At 40.9% G+C, this 22718-nt stretch overlaps 1 protein-coding gene across 2 annotated transcripts in view; it reads left to right on the top strand.

Moving 5' to 3' along the window:
* Nucleotides 1-22718, top strand: part of LOC116832593 (bMERB domain-containing protein 1) — a 105881-nt gene that overhangs the window by 57682 nt on the left and 25481 nt on the right. For both annotated transcript variants that reach the window (XM_075069263.1, XM_032793418.2), the window contains exon 2: nucleotides 1595-1718. In XM_075069263.1, coding sequence (XP_074925364.1) covers nucleotides 1595-1718 — 124 coding nt within the window. The remainder of the gene's footprint in view (nucleotides 1-1594; nucleotides 1719-22718) is intronic.

Here is a 22718-nt window from a genome sequence, read left to right as displayed (position 1 = left end):
CATCTGGATGTCTTCCTCTGTGTTAATAATAATAATGGCTATTTCTTATACAGCATTTTCCATCATTAGATCTCAAAGCACTTCACAATCTTCTCAATGTTCTTCTCACAACAGCCCTGTAAGATAGTAAAGTATTTTCCCCCAATTTAATGAATGGGGCCCGGAGAGGCTAAGTGATTTGCCCAAGGTCTCACAAGAAGGCCATGGCAGAGCAGGGATTTGAACCCATGTCCCATGCCAGTGCCCTAACCACTAGATGATCACTGTAATATGAGACCTTAAGAGCAGGTGAGTAGAGTAAAAAGGAAAACATAAGAAGACCGATAGTGCTTGAAGATGGATAACGCCACAGAGGGGACTGTAGCTTTATTCATATTCCAGGTCTTCTTTGTAAGAAGTTATGTTCAGCTGCCTGGGTCTGGTCTTTATGGTGGTACTTTCATAATTTGTTTCTTTGTAATTGGTAGAGCTGCATTCTCCTAATTCAGAAATGCCGCTAATGCTACAATTTCATTTTTTGTTTTTTTGTGTCCTGTACACATGGATGTTCAAATGTAGCTAGTGAGTTTGGGTGTCTCAGTTTTTGTTATTTAACCTGAGACTAAAGGGGCCTGATTTTTCAGAGGGCAAACACTCAGCACTGCCTGAAAACCAAACCTCTTTATGTTGCTTCCCAAAATCCGAAGTACCCCAATATCATTAGTCACGTTTGAAAATCTTAGCCAAGATAAATAAATGTGATAAAACATCAGTATAAGGTTTTCTGGAGGTGGACTCCCGCTTCCCAAAGCAACTCTCTGTAGATTGATAGTACCTACTTCTACCAATAGGGAAGAGAGAACGTGTCAATTACACAAAAATAATAATAAAAGGGGCCTGCCTGATCTTGCCACCAGCTGAACACTTCCTACAAAGTACTGTGTATTCTCCACTCCATCTGATTTCAATGGAAATCATGATTACTAGCATTTCACAAGAAGCATTTTGTGCTTCATAGGATTAGACCCTTTGCCTCTTATACACACTCTTTAGCCTCTTCTCTGATGGGCCCTTTTCTCTGGGCTGTCCTTTTAACTGCTTGTCCAATTTAAATCAATGGCGTGCCAGAAAGAATCATAGGAATTAGATAGATAGAAAATTCTTATTAGTTCTTTTTGTCCATATCTCTTCTAATGCAGGATTGTTCGTAATAGTGAATTCTTGTAGCTGGTAAGTTTTGTAGCAGTTATATTGCTATATTTTAAAAGTCTGTAGTGATGTAAAATAAGGCACAGCAGCTCTGACTGTATACTGAGTTACTGTAGGTTAAGCTTTCTTATGAGTTTGTAATATATTCTGATTTACTGAAACACATGTCAAATCGTATTAGAGACTTATAGGAATCCTTTTATTTTTAAATGATGAAAAATCATTGAAAGTACCCAGCAAAGCAAGAAAGGACCAGTCCAACTACCATCCAGCTACTATGTTCCCTGCTACCCACATTAATTACGCCATGACCTGGCACCTCTGTGATTAAGTTGCATTCTTTAAAGGTCCGGCTAAGTCAGTTTGACCAGCCTCATTCATTTCCTGTCTTCCTTTATACACACAGATCAACTTGACATTATCTCAATGGCTGAAACAACAATGATGCCTGAGGAGATCGAATTGGAGATGGCAAAGATCCAGAGGCTTCGGGAAGTCTTAGTCAGAAGAGAATCAGAGCTCAGGTTTATGTAAGTACCAACTCTTCTGGGAAAATGCTAAGCAAAACTAATCAAAATAGGAGTTTAAGGTTTTTTTTTATCCATTTGACACTTTAAAAAAAGTTGAAGAGTGCCCATTTTAGCTGAATGTTTGCAAAATACCAGTGGGAAATGAATTCTGTAGTTGCAAAGGAAGTAAAATTTTTTATCCAACATGTTTTACAGAATTTACAAAGAGGATCTATTGCTTACAAAAGAAACATTGGAGCAATGCTTCTGGCAGAGTATGTTTTCACAACAGAGCTCATATCCTATGTGAGAGTGAGCATGGTGTGAAAAAACAACAACTAAATTCTATTCAAGTCTCACTGAAGTTAGTGGGATCTGGACATGAATATCCAAGGGAAGAATTTAGCACTGCTCATATAGGGCCAGATCCTCCGCTGATTTAAATTAGTGATTACATTGATTTATACCACCTGAGAATCTGGCCCTTTTCTCTTCCTACCTATGCATCCATTTTAAAGGACAAATATAGAGCCTGATCCTTTAACTCTTACTCATGCGAGTACTCCCATTGGCGTCAATACTCCCTTACTCTCCTCTTTGACTCACTTGTGTGAGTAAAGTGGGGTTGGCCTCCTATTATTTACAACAAATCATGCAAACATTTTTTATCCGGGTCTGGAAATTGCACTGTATTAGTGAATTTCAGTCCAGAGCAAATGTACAGCCATAATTTACAACCTTTCAGAAATAATAGTTTGTTGACAGACTCTTTGTAATACTGACTGGAGTGATACTGCTAAAATAAACAAGAACAAGATTGGTTTTGTTACACCTGCTTCTAGGTAATCAAGTAAATACTTGGCTATCAGTTTCTACATAGATAGAGTCAGGCAAAAGCATTGTTAGAGACACCTGTATTTCCCTTGAAATTTTTTATATCAAACAGTGCAAAGGGATTGAAATAAATTATCCTAGTGAAAGAGTACAATAGTAGCTGTCTCTCTGTCCTACTTTACTATATTCTCTCTCTTCTCTTGGTCTATTTTTTCCTCATTTCCAGCCTGCCTTTTTCATTTCCCCAGTTCTCATGCTCATAGCTGTTCTCAACGCTCCTTTTCTCCTGACAGGGTCAAAGTCAGCAGATTAACATGGAGGATTTGACAGTCAGACTGTTGAAAGGGGAACTTTGCGAAAATTGGCACCATCTACAGTGCTTTCCCAGTGTTATCCATAATTTGAATACACTCTGCTTAATACCCAGAAGCACACAGCAGCTGTCCACCTGTTGAAGTAGGACAGCTTCTCTGAGCACCTACCACCTGTGCTGTTCTACGTTGACTTTGAGATGCAATTCAAAATGTGGATGACGACTGATAACTTTTAAAGGCCTGAATGATCTGGAATCTGGCTGTCTTGCAGGCTGCCCCTTGCTCTGTTTCCCCCTACAGCAGATAAGAGCATCTAGAATACTCTTGCTATTGCTTTATGAGGTGACACTCTGAGGCTTGCTGCAGTGACTTCTCTCCAGCAAGGGCCTCCAGCATTGGAAATTGCTTCCCTTCACAGTCCCTAACTGCCCAAGACCAGTGAACTGCTGTGACTAAGATTAGTAGACATGCTACAACATGCGTCTGTTTGTTTGGTTTATTTCTTCTGATTTTTAAAAATCTTCTATTTTATTTCTGAAAAATGAGAGGAATATTGCCAATGTTTCCCTAAGCCAAATCAGCAGAGGTTCTTTACTGCCACTCATTATGGATAGCTCATGTAAATTGTGGTGGGTTTTATTTTTATAATCCAAACCCTGCTTTCCCTCAGGCTAATGATGCAACTTCCATTAACTTCAGTGGGTCCAGGGGTAAGCATTTTACAGCTGCTCATGCCATACATGCTTTATAAATGAACCCATAAAAATAAAAGGTAGGTACTCTCATTTATGGATGAGTTTATTACTTTCAGTTGTTTCCTGAAGTAAAAGACTTGTAGATGTCCTGAGACTAGTGATCTGTAGATAGTTAAGGCATTTCAGTAGCTGCATTCTCTTGCCAGGACTTGGTCTCTTTTGAAAGATTTGTATAGTCAACTATATGGCCTGAACATAGTGAAGGGCTGAATTGCTTCAGCCAGACTTTGAACATGTGATAGCTGAGAAACTAGCTATGCCATATTTAGTGCTCAGTCCACTAAGCCTTCTCCGGCTTGGATGAGAACTCCAGTCTCTAATTAGTTCTGCTGCTGCTTTAGATTTTCAATTAATGGAATGATCAAAACAAGCCAAAGAGTATATGGTGGTGGAGCCCAGAGTGTGGAAGTGTGAGGGAGTGGAACAGAGTTTAGTAAGTGTGATTGCATTCCTTATAATAACCAAGATGCTAAAAGACTTTCTGGTATTGGAATATTGGATCCTTTTTTGAATTCATACAACAGTGAAAACAAACTGATCTTGCCACAAGCAGACTGGCTATTTTTTTCCTGTTACTTTTTCCTTTAGTCATGACTTTCCTTCCCACTGCTGTTCTGTGATGTTGCTGTTTTGTGTCCTGCAATGCCAGCCAAGGCAATGAAGTCTCACATTTACTATATATTACTGCCTCCACTTAAGAACAAAGAAAATAAATGAACTGGAACATAAGTGGGGCTGGCTCAGATGCTGACTATGCTATAAACCATCAGCACAGTGGTAGTGCCGCTTCCCACCTTATAACTTTTAGCCCAGTACTTAGTGCACTTCCCTAGGATGTGGGAGACCTGGGTTCAACTTCTCCCTCTGCCAGAGGGTGAAAAAGGACTTGAACAGAGGTCTCCCACTGCTTAGGGGAGTACTTTAACCACTAAGCTATGGGATATTGTGATACATAGTGTCCTCCTCTCCTGTTTAGTCTCGCCTAAGTTTGGATAAATAATTAAAGAGTCATTAGGTCAGAGAGAATAAGACTGAGAATAACTCTATAGCTTAGTGGTTAGGGCACACACTTGGGTGGTGGAGAACCCAGTCTCCAATCTCCCTGCTCCAATGACTAATTATTTACACAAAGTGGAATAACTTCAACAGGAGAGACTGAGGGAGCCCCACCTCAGAATATCCCAGAGCTCAGTGGTTAGAGCACTTACCTGACAGGAGTGGGAGACCCCTGTTCAAATTCTTTCTCTCCCTTGCTGAATTGGGGTCTCCCACAACCCAGGCAAGTGTTCTAAGTAGGGTGCTAAAGGTTATACGGTGGCACCTCCTCCTCCAGCTAGATTTTGAATGGGTCCTGATCCAGTACGTGGCTTCTGAGTGCACCTACCAAATTGAGCCCTGCATGCTAATGAGGTTGATGAATCCCTATCTTCCCCCACTTTGTGGATCACTGGGGCTTAGGCAGAAGACAGGTGTTCAGATGCATAGAGTGAGGCAGCAGAAAAGTAGGTGCCAGGGAACTTTAATTGCAAAATTTAGGCACTGGGTGTGTTTAGGGACCTACAGGGTTAGACAGCAGCTGAGAGAATTTTGTGGGTCACAGTGGAACCTAAAATTGTGACTTAGGTGCCTAAGTACCTTTGTGGATCTGTGCCATGATGCCTAAAGTTAGGCATCTAAATAATTGGCCTGATTTTCAGCCTTGTAGCTCCAACTGAAGTCAATAAGAGTTGTGGGTCCTGAGTAGCTCTAAAAAAAAAAAAAAAAAATCAGACCACATTCTGAGGTGTTTAAATCATGATTTAGGTGCCTAACTTCAGGCACTAAAGTTTTAAAGTGCAGGTTTAAGTGTTTTTTGCTCAAGGTCACAGAGGAAGTAAGTGTTGGGATGAGATTGAGGACCCAGAAATTCCTGTCCCCAAATCCTGTGCTCAGATCATTCCATTCTCCAAGAACCATTGAAGAGAACGGCAACCATGGACTGAATTTTAACCTTTGGGATTCCACAATTTACAAGTAGGATTTTCAAAAGCACTCACCATAAGCCTAACTCTATAATATCTTTTCGAAGTCCATTGTAAAATTCCCATTTATTTCAAGGGACAAAGAGTAAGGTAATTGCTGAGTGATTTTGAAAATCCCAACTATGCTTTTACAACTGTGGTCTAAACCAGTCATTTTCAGCAGATGTTTGTTTCGTTTTGTTTTCACTTAATTACAGAATAGCATCCCCAGTTCTCTGAGAGGAACCTAGGGAGTTAGAACAACTTTATAAATTCTATTTTATTGTAATTTCAAAGTCCATAAACCACAAATAGTAATCAAAAGAAAAAAAGTCATGAAATGCACTGCTAGGTATCTATTAAGTAACAAACAAAATGAAAATCTCATTGCAGGTAAAATTTTTACTGCAGAGAGTATATATATTTAAACACTTTAGATTAATTTTTCTTCCTTTAATTCCAAAACTATAACAGGCCACTATTTTCTAAAAGAATTACTTTTGCCAGATACATCGATTTTACCACTATTGCATCACTGGAGTTAGAAAGGTCTCTCCATTTTATAACTCAGTTTAATTAGATAATTAAATACCAGGGACTATCATTTACACAGATATTTAAATATAATTAGATACATTTTGTAGTTCTATTTTTAAAAAGCTGTCTTTGATACTTTTAGAATTTGATCCTGAGCTTTCAAAACCACTGGCTCCTGAGAGAATCAGCAGCAAACACATTTAATCATAGAGCGTTGACTTGGCTATGGTCACTGGAGACAAAGCAAATTAAAAGAGGCTTTTCCATTTCAATATATAAAGCTTCTAACATAAAACCCATCCCCAGAAACCTGATGCTCAGTCCCATCCTACTTCACCAAAGGTTGCAAAAATGGACAGTTCCCAGTGCAATAACGGGGTTGGAGCATTTGTCTGCATTGGTTTTTTGTTAAGGGTTATCAAGTGTTGTTCCAGGAATTTCACCATTGCCTCATGGTCTCTGCACCCATAGGGCCGGCTTTAGGAAGTGCAAAGCCCAATTCGAACAGTTTCGACGGGGCCCCGGCAGGGATGACTATTACAAAAAAATAATTTTTTTTAAAACACATGGAGCTTGTAGTCACCGGGTGGCACTCCGGGTCTTTGGCAGCAGATCCTTCACTCGCTCCAGATCTTCGGCAGCACTGAAGTACTCACCACCAAAGTGCTGCCGAAGACCCAGAGCAAGCGAAGGACCCACAACCAAAGACTCGGAGCGCTGCCAGGTGAGTAAAAATTAAAAAGGTGCCTCTAGCCAGGGAAGAGATTCTCACTGGGCGCGGAGCCCTCTTAGGCGCGGGGCCCGATTCGGGGGAATTGGTGGAATTGGCCTAAAGCTGGCCCTGTGCACACAAGCAAGGCAACAAATCTCAAGTGAAATTCATCTTTGCTTGTTGGATAGGAAATAGGAGTTCCATAGGGTATCCCATCAGATTGTCAGGGTTTAACCAACAGTTAGTTCCATATGTAGGGTTATAATTACACATATTCTTGAATCCATAGGACACTGAAGACATCACTTATGCTCCATGTCCTGTACTGCCATGGTATCTGCCTCCCTGCATTACCTACCCAGGCCTAATCTAACTCCCACCAGGAGCTCTGCTTCCATCTCCATTCTCATTCCTTCCCTGAAGCGCATGAACCACCGCCCTCTTCCTCAGCCAATCCATCAAGCATCAAAACATCACAATGATTTTAGGGAGATGAGAGCTACAGACTTCCTGCTTGCCATTCAGCACCACCATCACTGCCTCCCAGCTATTCCATGCTGCTAGCTCTTCCCCATCCATGCCCTGTTCTCCCAATATGAACACATCCCCTAGTGCAGTGGTTCTCAAACTTTTGTACTGGTGATCCTTGTCACACAAGCCTCTCAGTATGACCCCGCCCCCATTATAAATTAAAAATACTTTTAAAAAATATTTAACACTATTATAAATGCTGGCGGTGAAGCAGGGTTTGGGGTGGAGGCTGACAGCTCGTGACCCCCCACGTAATAACCTCATGACCCCCTGAGGTGTCCTGAGCCCCAGTCTGAGAATCCCTGCCCTAGTGTACCTGTGGATCTGATGGAAAGATATTAGCCTAGCTTAATTATAGATCAGTTATTATATCAAAAACCTATCCGTTGATGATGTTGTGATGGATTGGATCACCAAAACCCCCTTGGGAACTGCCAACTGATGTGCCAAGACTACTTCTGCCCCTGCTTTCCCTGCCAGCCTGGGACCCCAGCACCCTGTCTTGCTGAGCCAGAGGTCTCTTTGGGGGTGGAGAGGCTCTCTCTTCTGCCAGCTGAAGACAAAATGGAGGGGGTCTCACACGGGCTTAAATAGACTTTCTCTTGTGGGCGGAGACCCCCTCCTCTCATCTATGCAAAGTTCAGCTCCAAGATGGAGTTTTGGAGTCATCTGACAAGTCACATATCCATGCATGACTGAGTTCCTTATCAGCCAAGCCACATTCCTGGGAAAGCCCAGATGTAGATTGGTGTTGTTAGGCCTGAATAAAGATATAGCAGACAAAACCAGGTATGCCAACCTGACCAAAGTCAGGCTAACAAAGGTTTGTGGGTAATCCCTGAGTGGAAAAGAACTAAGAAGCAGCATGTCTCACGAAGCGCTGGGAAAAAGTAAGATAAGAGAGAAGCTGCATTCCTGGCACAGTACCAGATGTGCTGTGTTAGAAGCAGCCCCTTTGAAGAATTGATAAGAACTCTAGCTTCCCAGCCTCCTGGTTTACACTCCCTGGTTTTGTTCTTTGTTTGTTTTTAACTCCCCTACATTTCTAACTTTAGGCATGCAAGTATACTAAAGGTGTCTAGTTTCTAGTTGTGAAATAAAGGGGGTGGGTTGCTCAAGTGAATAATTTATGACGCGACGGAACTGTCTATATAGGCTTATACTAAGAGGTAAAGAGCAGGCTGGTTCTCTCGGGAGACAAGCTGCTCTCTATTGATGCGTGCACTTGTCAATAAAGAGCTTTTGATCGGACCTTGCTGGTGTTGCCTGTCTCTCTTGCGGTCAGACAACGAACTTTGCCGTCTGGGTTAGAGTCCCTGACAGTGTCTCCATGTTCATTGTTGGCTTAAGTGTTTTCTGACTGGGCACTTGATGAGAATAGTCTTTTCTCAGGAAGCTGACCAACTGCTTCACTACAGCCTACTTAGACTCAAACAATCAAATAAAGCCTCATGGGAGATATTGTCAGAGATGTATTTTAGAAGCTTTTATCTCACTGCTTTTTGTACTCGTATTGGGAGTGTGAATAAAAATAGAGGACCAAATCCCCAGTTGGTGTAAATCAGAGTAGCTCTGGTTCCACTGAAGTCAGTGGAGGGATACAGATTTACAGCAGATGAGAACCTAACCCAGAGATTTCTAAATGAAATGATATCATGTTACTTTCCTTGGGAGGTTGCGCTCTAACAAGCTCAGCAAAGGGTTAGTGGAGCAATAATAAAATTCACTTATACTGGAGGCTTGAAATGGCTTAGCAATATACGTGCATTGCCTTAGATGGTCACAACATTTACTGCAGCACATATTTTAGCCAATGAAATATGTGCTGCCATGAACAAAGGACATTTGGTGAAGAGAAATTCTCCAGGTTAACATAGTTTCTAGTACAAAAATAACTAGCGAGGTCTGGCTGCTTAGCAGCCAATTAGCATTTCTCAACTCTCTTGTCTTCTGTGTATAAATGAGCAAGAAATTATCCACTGGTATGTGATTTCATGGATAATGTAATGTTCCTTCAGCCAGTTCCATGTTTAGGATCTATGTAGCATGCATCTCCTACTTGGCATTTTCTCTTCTCCCCTCCACACAGCATGAGGTGCAGTTGAAGGAGACTGTCCTGCCTTTATTGTGGTTTAGAGAGGGATCTGCTTGCCTGGGAAGTTAAGGTGTATGAGTCGAGCTCTAGTTATTATAGTTGGTGCTGTATTGCACCATGCTGAAGATAATTATCTATTTCTAGATGCTTCTCCACCTTGAACAAAATGACATGAATGACTAATGAATCTTGCAGGAAAACCTTCACTAAGGATAAAATGAAATGTCTGGCTGCTGTGTCAATAGGCAAATGCCAACGTGTTACATTACAGCATTCAGATTGGTAACACTCTAGTATTTAAATAGGACCTTTACTGAACAGGTCACCACCACTAGGAGCTTTGTAAAAGTCACCCTGATGCAGGAGAGGGCCTGAGGAGGACAGAACAGGCGGCTGATGAGATAAAAGCCATACACTTAAACATCATCATTTTTAAGGCTAATTTTAGAGCACTTGATGATGGCGAGGGAATAAAGAGACAGATCCTAAGACTGAGCTCAGAAATAAAGGAATGTACTAATATCTGACTTAAACTATATTCAGTGCTACATTTTAACTTCCCTGAAGGAGTATATATGTATGTTCTATATTGGACATATATCCAAGTTGCAAAGCTCAGGTGAAATCAGGTGAAGTCAGGTCTTTGGTTTTGATTCAGACCCCTCTCTAATACATATCATGTAGACAGCTTCAAAGGGCTATATTTTTCTGCTTACCATGTTAGGGTTATGTCTGAAGAAGAAGTAGTTTCATACTAAAAGAAACTTTTTACAATCTTTTAATTTTTGACATTTTGATGAAATTTTGAATTGGAAAAAAAATGGGACAAAACTTAAACCAAAATTTTAAAAATTGACCTTTTAATTTTGGATGCTTCTGTTTGGGAACTCAACTGCAGACACCTTGGGATTCATCTTCAGAATTATGGCAGACTTGCAGGTCCAGCTGAAGTCAATAGGAATACTCACAGATGTTTACAGGATTAGAAGCTTATAATATATGGTGCAGATACAATATTTGTGACAACAGAGTCATCATCTTGCATAGTTGTTCTTCATATATGCCAAGATTCTCTCCAATAGCTTTAATATCCCTGTGTAATGGTATTTCAAGCATAGTGCACTGCTTCTGCTCACAAACACACAACAGATTTTAAAAAAATGTTTTTTAAAAAGTAAATAATTATAAGAAATAAGGAAATAATTCTATTCAACTTCCAAGAGGGAAATTGATTGAGATAGTACAGTGGTAAATAGAAAAATCATAAAATGGAGTCATTATTCTCTTTTGTTTTTTCATTACTAAATGAAATCTAAATTAAGAACCATGACTTTGATAAAATGATCATCTGCAGCTGCTGGTACAAAATGATTGTTTAAATAAATGGAGGGGGTGAAAACATATGGTGTAAAGTGCATCCATTGTTTGCAACAAGATGAAGAGTGAGGAAGAATGATTATAATCAGTGTGCATAACAATTCTGGAAAGGAAATAGCATTGACAGGCCAATATAAAATAGCATAACTTCTTTTTCAGATGTGTTTAATTGGATTTTATCATTGGGTATAGCATTGACATAAATTAGCGGTTGTCATTTGATGGATGATGCACTAATAGTTGGTCTGCCAAATTATTAATAAGAACTACGGGTTCATTCAAAGTCCATTGAAATCAATGGAGCTTTGCCACTGACATCAGTGGGCTTAGGGTCAGGCCCATAGTCAATAGCAACAGGCTGGTGAATTTCCTAAAAAAAAAGTAAGAAAGGACCCCAACTGGCTTGTAATCCCTGTGCCAGATCCTCAGCTGCTGTAAATTGGCATAGCTCCATTTCGAATATGGGTCAGACCAATGGCCCATCTAATAAAGGATCCTGTCTCTAATTGTGGCTAGTACAGGTTGCTTCAGATGAAGGCAGAATAAATGCTGTAGTAGGCAGTTATAGAATAACTTGCCAATAAGGAATGTTTCTTCCTGGTTCCCATTAATTGGCTTATGCCCTGAAGCATCCCTTCACAACTCTCGGTTAATTTTTATCCCTTATCTCTAGATATTCTTATTATCCAGATAAATGTCCAGTCCTTTCATAATTCTTGCTATGCTTCTGGTCTCAGTGAGTTCCATAGGCTAATCATGTGCTATGTAAAAATACATATCTTTATATCGTTTAAAATTTGTCACCTTTCAGTTTCACTGAAAGTTATCTTGTTTTTGTATTATGTAAAAGGCGAGCAGAAGTTCCAGACAGAGAATCTATCTTCTCTATGCCATTGAACTCAATGGAGCGATATTGATTTAAACCAGCTGAGAAGCTGGCTCTCTGCATTACACAGTATCCACCCCAATCTCAAACAACGGCTGTTATAGCATCCATTTTTTTGTTTTTTTATTATTCTACATTGTGTAAATTAAAAAGAAAAACACTGGTTCTGATTTAACAAATGAGACTGAGAAGCAAAACAAAAAAACCCTTACATTTCAAAAAAAAAACTCCCATACTGTGCCTGCGGATTAAGGAACAACCAGGAGACAAACTGTACACAAAAGTTAATGATTAACCAGTCTAAGATCAATGACTTTCTTATTCTTTCCTTTGGTGCAAACATCTGAGGACATAGTTCTTTCTTTAACCTTTTTGTTTAATCATTTCCATATAATCCTCCTGAACCAAGGTTTAGTGCACAGATTAACCAACCATTAAGTATCATGCAGTACGTGCTAATCTGGTCACCAATCAGTTCCTTATATTTAAAAGCAATGGTGGTTCAACATAAAACAACACAAAGGCTCCCAGATTATTTATCTGGGCTGTTGCAAAAATCCGCCTATCATTTTTCAATTGAACTCCTTCACAAATCAATTCCTCTGCTTTTGATTTCCCACTGTTAATGCTGTGATATTGTATGGAATCTGGAGACACTTCATGATATTGTTGATACCAGTATTATAATTTTTTTTTTTTATTTTTTTTTTTACCAGTAAAACAGAGGTTTATTCGGTGACAGGAACAGGGTCTAAAATAGAGCTTGTAGGTACAGAGAACCGGACCCCTTGGTTGGGTCCATTCTGGGGGGCAGTGAGCCAGACCCCCAGGTCTGCACTTCACTCCTTGTCCCCAGCCAGCTCCAGACTAACCACCCCCTTCCGCCCCTTCTCTCTGCTGAGCCACTTTCCCGGGCCAGGAGGTCACCTGACCTCTTTGTCTCCAACACCTTCAATTGGCACCTTTGCAGAGGAGGGGGCCCAGGCCATCAAGGAATTTGCCCAGATATGCCATGTAAGGTATCTGTGAAAATGTTGGTGATCTTGTCTATATGTTTGTGTCATCTTTGTATTGTGAGTTATAGATATGTATGTAATATCTGTATTTCAAAAATTGTGCTGTGTTTCTGGGTGACAATCCCAGACAGATTGGCATCAGCACTGCTTAACCTGTTTGATGGCCCATCAAGGGTCATCAGCTGTACAACGAGAACCCATTGAAAGGAGCCAGGAGATACATTTATGAATCAGCAAGGCATGTAGGGGCATGCTGGTGGACAGAGGCTTTTCCATGTCATGTGCGGTGAAGCTTGTGTTTGGGACACATGAAGTACAAGCCACATGAAAAAGGAATATAAAAGGCAGCTGCATCATCTCCATTTTGTCTTAGTTCGCTCCTGCTTCTTACCTCTGGAGTAACTTTTCTACAAACCAAAGCTCTGAACAAAGGACTGAATGACCCAAGCTGTGGATGTGTTCCAGAGGGATTTTCAAGCCAGCAAACTCACCATGGATGCTAAGAGCCTGATATATGGACTTTGAAGTCTCTGTATGTATCTGAGTGTTTTGTTATTTAACAACTCCCTTCTTGTTCTTTCTTTCTTTTATAATAAACCTTTAGTTTTAGTTACTAAAGGATTGACTGGCAGCGTGGTATTTGGGTAAGATCCAAACTAATAGTTGCCCCCGATGACTAATGACTGACATGCCAAACTCTGTGTATCATCTTTATTTAAATATTCTCTAATAAACATATTGACCTGGTAATGTGGCTGGCTCTTTGGGCTCAGAAGAATATTTTGTATAGTGAGCAGTGTTTTTAAATAACTTCTCACTGTACTGGACCTATGTGCTGATTAGGAACCAGAGAACTGGAAAGCAATAAAGAGGGATGTGTGATTTCTTGTTTTGCTTCTTGATAACCAGTGTGCACAGATTATGACTGGCTGGTGAGTCTAACCTCAGTGTTAATCACCAGTTTTTGGGAGAACTTGCTCTCCTTTTTGCAGCCCGCCCTTACCTTGGCATTTTCAGTGAGGTACCCTGCTCACAAATGCCTTCAAAGTAGAAAAAACAGAAAGTGATAATACCTAAATATTGAAATGAATCCAATAAATTATTATCCCAATAAAGAGGCTAGTCTAGTGGAATCAGCCCAGGGTTAGGAGTAAGGAACTTCTGAATTCAGATCCTCTCAACTGTAAAATTACCTTCCATCCTGATTATATAGGGGTGTTTCTTTTACTTTTTTCTTTATTATAAAGTTCTTCTTTTAAGAACCTAATTGATTTTAGGGTCCTAAAGGTAAAGGGTCTGGCCTGTACTTTTATTAAAGGCAATTAGTTGGTATATTATTCTCAAGCCTCCCCAGGAAAGGGGGTGAAGGGGCTTGGGAGGATATTTTGGGGAAATAGGAACTCCAAGTGGTCCTTTTCCTGAATCTTTGTCTAAATCACTTGGTGGTGGCAGCAGTATCATCCAAGGACAAGGAAAGGATTTGTGTCTTGGTGAAGTTTTTAACCTAAGCTGGTAGAAATAAGCTTAAGGGGTCTTTCATGTGGGTCCCCACATCTGTACCCCAGAGTTCAGAATGGGAAGGGTAACCAAATAGCACTGTAGATTTAAACCCCAGCTTGCCATGCACTATTTGCCAGGAGAAGCCCTCAAGTATACCTAGAACACCCCTGACAGATGTTTATCTAACTTTTTCTTTAAAACTTCCAGTGACAGGGATTCTACAACCTCTCTTGGTAACTTATTCCAGTACTTAATAAGCCTTGTCGTTAGAAAGTTTTTTTTCCTAATATTTAATCTAAATCTACTTTGCTGCATAGTAAATTGATTACTTCTTGTCCTACCATCAATGGACAGTGAGAATAGCTGATCACCATCCTCTTTTTGCAACAGAAAAGCTTCAAAAACAGAATCCAATGAGAAACTGCTGAACTTGAATTAATATGCGAACTAGATACCATTAACTTGGGTTTAAATAGAGACTGGAAGCGGCCGGGTCATTACACATTGCATCTATTTCCCCATGTTAAGTATCCTCACACTTTCTTGTCTACTCTCTAAAATGGGCCATCTTGATTATCACTACAAAAGTTTTTTTTTCTCCTCCTGATAATAGCTCATCTTAATTAATTAGCCTCTTACAGTTGCTATGGCTACTTCCACTTTTTCACGTTCTCTGTCTGTATATATATCTTCTTACTATATGTTCCATTCTATGCATCTGATGAAGTGGGCTGTAGCCCATGAAAGCTTACGCTCAAATAAATTTGTTAGTGTCTAAGGTTCCACAAGTACTCCTTGTTCTTTTTGCGGATACACGCTAACACGGCTTCTACTCTGCGTCCTCTTTATAACAACCGTAACTTGAAGAGACTGATCAGGGCCCTACTCAGTCTTCTTTCTAAAGACTAAACATGCCCATTTTTTTAACTCTTCCTTGGAGGTCATGTTTTCTAAATCTTTCATTTTTGTTGCACTCTCCTGGACTCTCCAATTTGTCCACATCTTTCTTAAAGTGTGGTGCCCAAAACTGGACTCTGTACTCCAGCTGAGGCCTCACCAGTGCCAAGCAGAGTGGAACAATTACCTCTGATGTTGTGTATAAGACACTCCTGTGAATACACCCCAGAATGATATTTGTCTGTGTTTGTAATTGCACACATTGTTCTCTCATGTTCAATCTGTGATCCACTATAACCCCTAGATCCTTATCTATGTACTACTTGCCAGTTGTTCCCCATTTTGTATTTGTACATTTTTAATTTTCCTTCCTAAGTACTTTGCACTTATATTTATTGAATTTCATCTTGTTGATTTCAGACCAATTCTTCAATTTATCATGGTCCTTTTGAATTCTAAATCTGTTCTCCAAATTGCTTTCAAACCCTCCCAGTTTGGTGTCATCTGACAATTTTATAAGCATACTCCCCACTCCCTTATACAAGTCATTAATGAAAATATCGAATAGTACTGGACCCAGGCCAGACTCAGTCTCACAATGAACCACTGATAACTACTCTTTGAGTACAGTTTTTTCACCCAGTTTTGCACGCATTTTACAGTAATTTCATCTAGACCAAATTTCCCTAGTTTGCTTATGAGAATGTTATATGGGACTGTGTCTAAAGTCTTATTAAAATCAAGATATATCACAACTACTGCTTCCCATCCACTAGGCCAGTAACCCTGTCAAAGAAGGAAATTAGAATGGTTTGTCTTGATTTGTTCTTGTCAAATCTATGTCAGCTGTTACTTATTACCCTATGACCCTCTAGGTGCTTACAAATCGGTTGTTTTAATAATTTGTTCCACTATCTTTCCAGATATCAAAGTTAGGTCTGATAGGTTATAATTCCCTGAGTCCTCTTTGTTCCCATTTTCAAAGATAGGTGCCATGCTTGCTCTTTTCCAGTCCTCTGGAACTCACCTGTCTTCCATGAGTTCTCAAAAATAATTGCTAATGGTTCTGAGGTTGCTCTAGCTAAGTACCCTAGTGTGAATTTCACCACTCCCTGCTGATTTGAATACACAACTTATCTAAGTATTCTTTAACCTGGTCTTTCCCTATTTTGGTTCATGTTCCTTCCCCCTTGTTGGGGGTGCAGGCTCTGGTGTGGGATCAGGGATGAGGGATTTGGGGTGCAAGAGGGGGCTCTGGGCTGGGACAGGGGGTTGGTGTGTGGGGGATGGGGGTGAGGGTTCTGGCTGGGATGAGGGCTCTGGTGTGGGTCCAGGGATGAGGGATTTGGCATCCAGGGATCTGGGGTGTGGGAAGGGGCTCTGGACTTGGGGGTGGAGCTGAGGGGTCAGAGTATGGGAGGGGACAACAGACATGGGGGGTGGAGCCAATGGATTCAGCATATGGGAGGGGGCTCTGGGCAGAGGCAGGTGGTTAGGGTATGGGAGGGGATATGGGCTCTGGGCTGGGGGTGCAGGTTTCAGGGTGGGGCCAGAAATGAGGGATTCAGGGTGTGGGATGGGGCTCTGGGATGGTGGTTGGGGTTGTGTGGGGGTGGGGGTGAGGGTTCCAGCTGAGGGTGTGGGGGCTGGTGTGGACTGAGGATGAGGGATTTGGGGTGCAGAAAGGTGCTGGGGCTGGAGTGGGGGCATGCTGCTGCTTCTGGGAGCCTCGCAGAGCCACAGCAGCCAGGGAGCCTGCCTTAGCCCCGCTGCGCCACCAACCAGACTTTTAATGACCACTGCCAGGGTCCCTTTTTGACTGGGTATTCCAGTCGAAAATCAGACACCTGGCAACCTTTCATGTCAGCCTTCTTCGTGTTGTCTACTCTGTTATTAGCTCTCCTTCCCTGCTAAGTAGTGGGCCTACATCTGCCTTTATCTTTCTCTTGCTCCTAGTGTAATTTTAGTACCTCTTATTTCCTTCAATGTCTCTTGCTAGATATAACTCGTTTTGTGCCTTAGCCTTTCTGATTTTTCTCTAAATGCATGTGCTATTCTGAAGTTGGTGGTAAAACTCCATGCCTGTCCTCAGAAAAGATTTCAGCCCAAGATAGCAGAAATGCCACAGAGGACACAATTCAGGCAGCCTGAGTGGTGCTGAATTTTTTCTAGTTTGAATTTGTCTGAAATATATTAAATATGAACTGCAAGGGTTGGGATTTTCAAATACCCTTGCCTTCACCTCTGTCAAACATCTGTGATAATTGAATTACAATACTATTTCAAAGTACCAGTACAGTACTGTCCCTTCCCCCTCATGCTTCTTCAGGATCAGACAGTGCTTTTAACTAGAAGAGAGAACCACCCTTGCTTTAATACTTGAAGTTAATCATAGGACTTTTGATTTGGAATGTGACCAGCCAGGCAGGGCTAGTCAGAAATCTGTTACATTAATTGCAGGCTCTGTGTGTTCCTGTCTGAGCATCGCCAGGTGTCAAGCTGAATAACAACGTGATAAACACATACCATAATGACTCAGATAATATGTACTATATTCTCCTCTATTAAAGGTTATCTGGGAATTCATGGTTTTATAATTAGAAGCTTCAGAAATCCAAGAGGGAATCTGTAATGTACTGACAGGGACAAATGAAATAAAACAGGCCAGTTTTAGAAAACGGACACATATAACCTTTCCATATCAATACAAGAATCTCAATTAGCCTCAAGATTTAGTTAAAGATTTCATTCCCCAAAAATCTTTACTGAAGAAATCCCATTCCATGTTCCCTGTGTCTACTAGTTGGCCTTAAATATAGACAAAGCCTAAGCTCTGCAATTCTCCATCCCTACCTCTCCCTCCAGTCTTACTGATAGATGGGGAGAAATCATGCCACCAATCTCCCCATCATCAAAGGTTTTGCGGTCAGACTACTCCCCAGTATTTCTGTGTAGATTTTTACTCCTAAATATCCAGTTAGTTCTGCTATACTCCCCTTTGATTTCAATTATATTCTTCCTTTAAAACACAGAAGTCTCCCTCACCAATGTCCCTTCTCTGAACTGGTGAGGGAGACACCTCCTACTAATGATGTTTAGGGGCAAGACTACTACAAACTCTTTCAGTAGATCCTCTGCTGATTCTAATGTAGTAATATCAGCTTGTGGGTCTGCATCATCATCCATGATTCTTCTTTTATAATCTCCCTTAGGGTGGGTTCTTCCATCTCCTAAGATTCTTATTGCAATGAGCAACTTTACTTCCAGACAGGAATATGCCCCAGCAGAACTACAGAATGAAATAGCTGCTGGCAAAACCAGTAAAAGGGCTGCTAAAGAGAGTGGACCCACAAAACCATCAAGTTGAAAATGTGGGTTTGCTTTTGAGCTGCACAGATGAATTCAAAAGGGTTTCATGGCCCAATAAAGAGAAAATAAGAGAAACTTAAGCACACTCTTACAGATACTTCAGGGAGACAATAGAACTATTTTGTAGCCTTCAAAGTCAGTCAATAAAATTAGCAGACACTCTCTAGACACGCTGAACTGCTAAACTTATGCCGAAATCACTGAAGAAAGTACTTGAAGTTTACTTCTACAGTTCTGTTATTAACAGCAGGAAAATTAACAGGGAAGTCAGGGTTTCTGGCCACACAGAGCTTTTATGTGATAATTTGATAAATGAGAGACAAAGCGGGTGAGGAAATATTTTTTATTGAACCAACTTCTGTTGGTGAGAGAGACAAGTTTTTGAGCTACACAGAGCTTTTCCTCAGATCTGGGAAAGGTCACAGCTAAATACAAGATCGAACAGGTGCCTTACCCAGACTTGAGAAACAGCTCTGTGTAGCTCAAAAACTTGAGAAACAGCTCCGTGTAGTTCTGTGAGTTAGGGATGTATTATTATCCCCTTTCTTCAGATGAGGAAACTGGAACAGAGGTGGTAAGTGATTTGCCCAAGATCACACAGAAAGCCTGTGGCAGGCTGCAAATAAAACTCAGATTTGTGCCTTAACTACAAGATCTTCCTTTCTCTTAAACAATGGCTGGGCAGGGTGAAGTTTGTCCCCAAGCCACTGAAATGGAGCCTAATTCTGAATCTTAAACGCTACTTGGCAACAGAACCACCGTCGCTCAGCAATGCTATCACCTGAAACTCTGAGATCCAAAACTTTTCAATCTTTATTCCAATCTTTAAACAGTTTGATCTTCACCCACCATTAATTGTAATTAAAACTCTTCAGGACATTTTTGCCATTTAGATGATCATTACAGTTAAGGGAACAGTGGGAAACACAGAATCTGCTCAAGCTTTTATCATCTTTCTTCCCCCTCTCCCCACAATGGAAGCACAGTTCTGTATAACAGCTGGATCTTAAACTACAAGTACAGGCCTTCCTTACTCCTCTGGGAGAAACCTCACAAAAGGACTGTCAAAAAATATTCAACTGTTTGAAATGAACTAATGCTAAAGTAGAAAACAAAAAATCTCAAGTACAGAAATAAGCATGAATCATTTTTAAAGCCATGTTAAGTTTTTTACAATCTTTTTATTATCAGGAAAGTCTTCAGGCAAAATTCTGCTCTCACATCTGCACAGTGGGTCTCAACTCCAGTATGCTGCCCTTCCAGTACCAGTGCAGCACAAGTATGGAGGCAGAACACTGGAATCAAGATCCAGAATTGAATCAGGGAATAGAGCTATGCTCTTCCTTGGCAAAATATATTTAAAGTCAAAACATGAAAAATGTCTCTTCTCTCTTTCTCTTGTATTTCTTTACTTTTTTAAAAAAATAATCTGACATCTATCTTCACCTTACACTGAGAACTGGTTAGATATGATTTAATGGAATTTCCCCTGTGGTCACTGCTTTCTCTTGCTCTAGCATTGTGGAGAGCTGTGATGACTCAGGCTGTATATCAAACCAGTGGATAGTATGGGAACTACTGTATTATGGCTCAGGGCATTCTTCTCCTCGTAAATGGATCATGGCAGGATGTATCAGTGGGCTGTGTCACTATACCAGCTTACTGCAGGGCTCTTTAAAGCTGTTTATTTTTCTGTCATTTGTAACATGTATATAAAGTCATTTGTTCACATTTTTATTCATTATGTGCCATTTTATAGTTCATGGGCAAATAGATTGTCTGGTTTTAGCTTTGGAAGATATTTTTTAAAATTGCAAGAGGGTTGATAATTCTTGCTATGCAGAGGTGCTATCTCAGACTATGTACAGGATTAATTGAAAGAAGCCATTAAATAACAGAAGAGGAATTATAAAAAGAGTGTCAGGAATGCTTTAAAGTATATGCCCAGATTCATCCCTGGGGTAGCTCCACTAAAATTACTTCAGGAATGAATTTTGTCTGTTATTAAGAGAAACACTTCACCATACTTGTAACTCACACAGATAGCATTGTTGTGCCTAGAGCCTGTGCAGATATTTAAAGCTCAGCTCTTACGAAAACCAGACAAACTGTATAGCTCAATTTACTGATGCCTTTACTGCAATGTATGGTGCACCAAAACTGTATGGTGCTTTAGGGAGACTGGATAAAACGCACCATATACCACACACACTGTGCTGTGTTCAGTTACATTTATTTGTGTATTGCAACTTTCATATAAAACATCTCAAACTGCTTTGCAGATATAGTAGTAGGGCTGGGAATTTCATCCATACCATACTATGCCATACCATACTGGATGGAAAGGAACTTTGGATTGATTGACCTGATCTACCTGGTTACTTTTCAAAATGAGAGAGCATTGTGGTGGGGAAGCAGATCAGGCCTTTTAGATAAGCTAAACAAAAGCGTATATGTCTTTTCCTGATCATCTGCCTTGTGACCTTGTGGATTTATTTGTAGGCCATATGTTACTTTTATACAAAAGCTGTTGTAATAATTAGGAGAATTAGAACGTCCTCTCAGCTGTTATGAGTGGAGGGAACTCTGCTCTGCAGAGCTATGGAGGTGCAAAAAGGGATATTGCTTCCTCTGCTTTGTAGATTGCCCCCTCTCTGGGACACTGCAGATAATCTTCTTTCTGTCTTAGGTGTTTCTATCATTGCTATATCCTAGCGCTTACACACTGGAGCTGCATGAAGTTTATGGTACACTAGATTTGGAGGTGGGGACCATCTTTCTCTCTCTCTTTCTCATAATGCCTTGCTGACTGTATGGATTTTGAATGAGAAATCCATTGGGAGTTGGTGCTTTCTGAAGCAGCATTAATTTCCACTGGGTCTTCCTTTGGTTGCTACTGTAGAGCTTGCAGGGGGGGCTCTCTCCATGCAACTAGGCTGTTGGGGGACAAGTAGGGAGAGACCAGAGCAGCTGCACACATTGAAAGGCCCTCCATGTGGCTGGCATTCCCTTCTCTTCCCAGGGGCCTGTGGGGCTGGGGGTGCAGCCTCCCAACCTCTTCTGTAGGGCTCCTAACAGTTCCCCCCTTTGAGGGGACAATGACGTGATCCTGGCTCAGGATAAACTGATTTAGCCCTGGGGCTTCATGTTATCCTGCTCACTACACACACTTGGTCAGCTTTGTATTTACATCCAAACGTGGGTTGCACCATGTGTCTGAGGACTTAGCTTGGAGTTTACAAACAGGCACCCTGAATCTTCTTTAGCCATCTGAATACATTGATCAGATTTTTGCTAGGCAGTACATGGAGTGGATGAGACACAAAGGTTGTTTCACACTGAAGGGAGGAAAGATATTAGAAGTAGCTTAGAAAGTCAGTGCAGATGGTGGGTTTAGCTTTTATCAGTCACAAACCCACCAGCTTGAGGGGCTGCGGCTTTGGAAAGGTCAAATTGCTCATGACATTTAGAATTCAGATGGTAACGGCTATTTCTGCCATACAGAGTTCTTTACTTATCTCCAAAGGGCTATGAGTCAGGAATGACAAAGTTCATGAATCAATAGAGATATGCTGGGAATATGGTATGTGAAGAAAGCAAGGTCTGCACTGGTGGGGGCCTCCGGCAGCCAAAGCTCCATGGGTGGCCCTAGGAGGCAGAAGTTGCAGTGGTGATGGAGGCCATAACCATCTCTCTATGGCTGGGGAAAGTACAGGAGGCCAGCACTACCACCGAACTGGGCAATGCTGGCCAGAGAGGAGGTGTGGCCAGCAAGACCTGGGGATTAATCGATGGAGCACATCTTCTTAGCAGACTCTATCAACATTTGAAATCTCTTGAGAGAAACTGTGAAGGTGGACAGCAATTAATATCACCCTCTAGGACTTCATTTTGGAGTGGAGGTGGTCAGACTGGCACAGTGAGGAGTTGTGACCAGCACCTCTCTGGCCCAGGTTTTCCAAATTGGGACCAATTTATATGGTGGAAGAAGAATTTTCTAAAGTAAATATTATGGGCCAGATTCTCAGCTGGTATGAATTGACTGCACTGGAACTACACCACTTTACACCAGCTGAGGATCTGGCCTGTAGACACGAGCCAAAAATAGCAGGTCAATACTGAACATCTTCCTCCTGAGAAAAATATTATTATTATTATATTTTATTCAAATATATTATAGTAGTACACAACACCCAAA

The sequence above is a fragment of the Chelonoidis abingdonii genome, chromosome 9 (genome assembly GCF_003597395.2).
Source record: "Chelonoidis abingdonii isolate Lonesome George chromosome 9, CheloAbing_2.0, whole genome shotgun sequence".
Taxonomy (NCBI): domain Eukaryota; kingdom Metazoa; phylum Chordata; order Testudines; family Testudinidae; genus Chelonoidis; species Chelonoidis abingdonii.
Note: the sequence above shows the minus strand (reverse complement) of the source record. Positions and strands in the feature narration are given on the sequence as shown.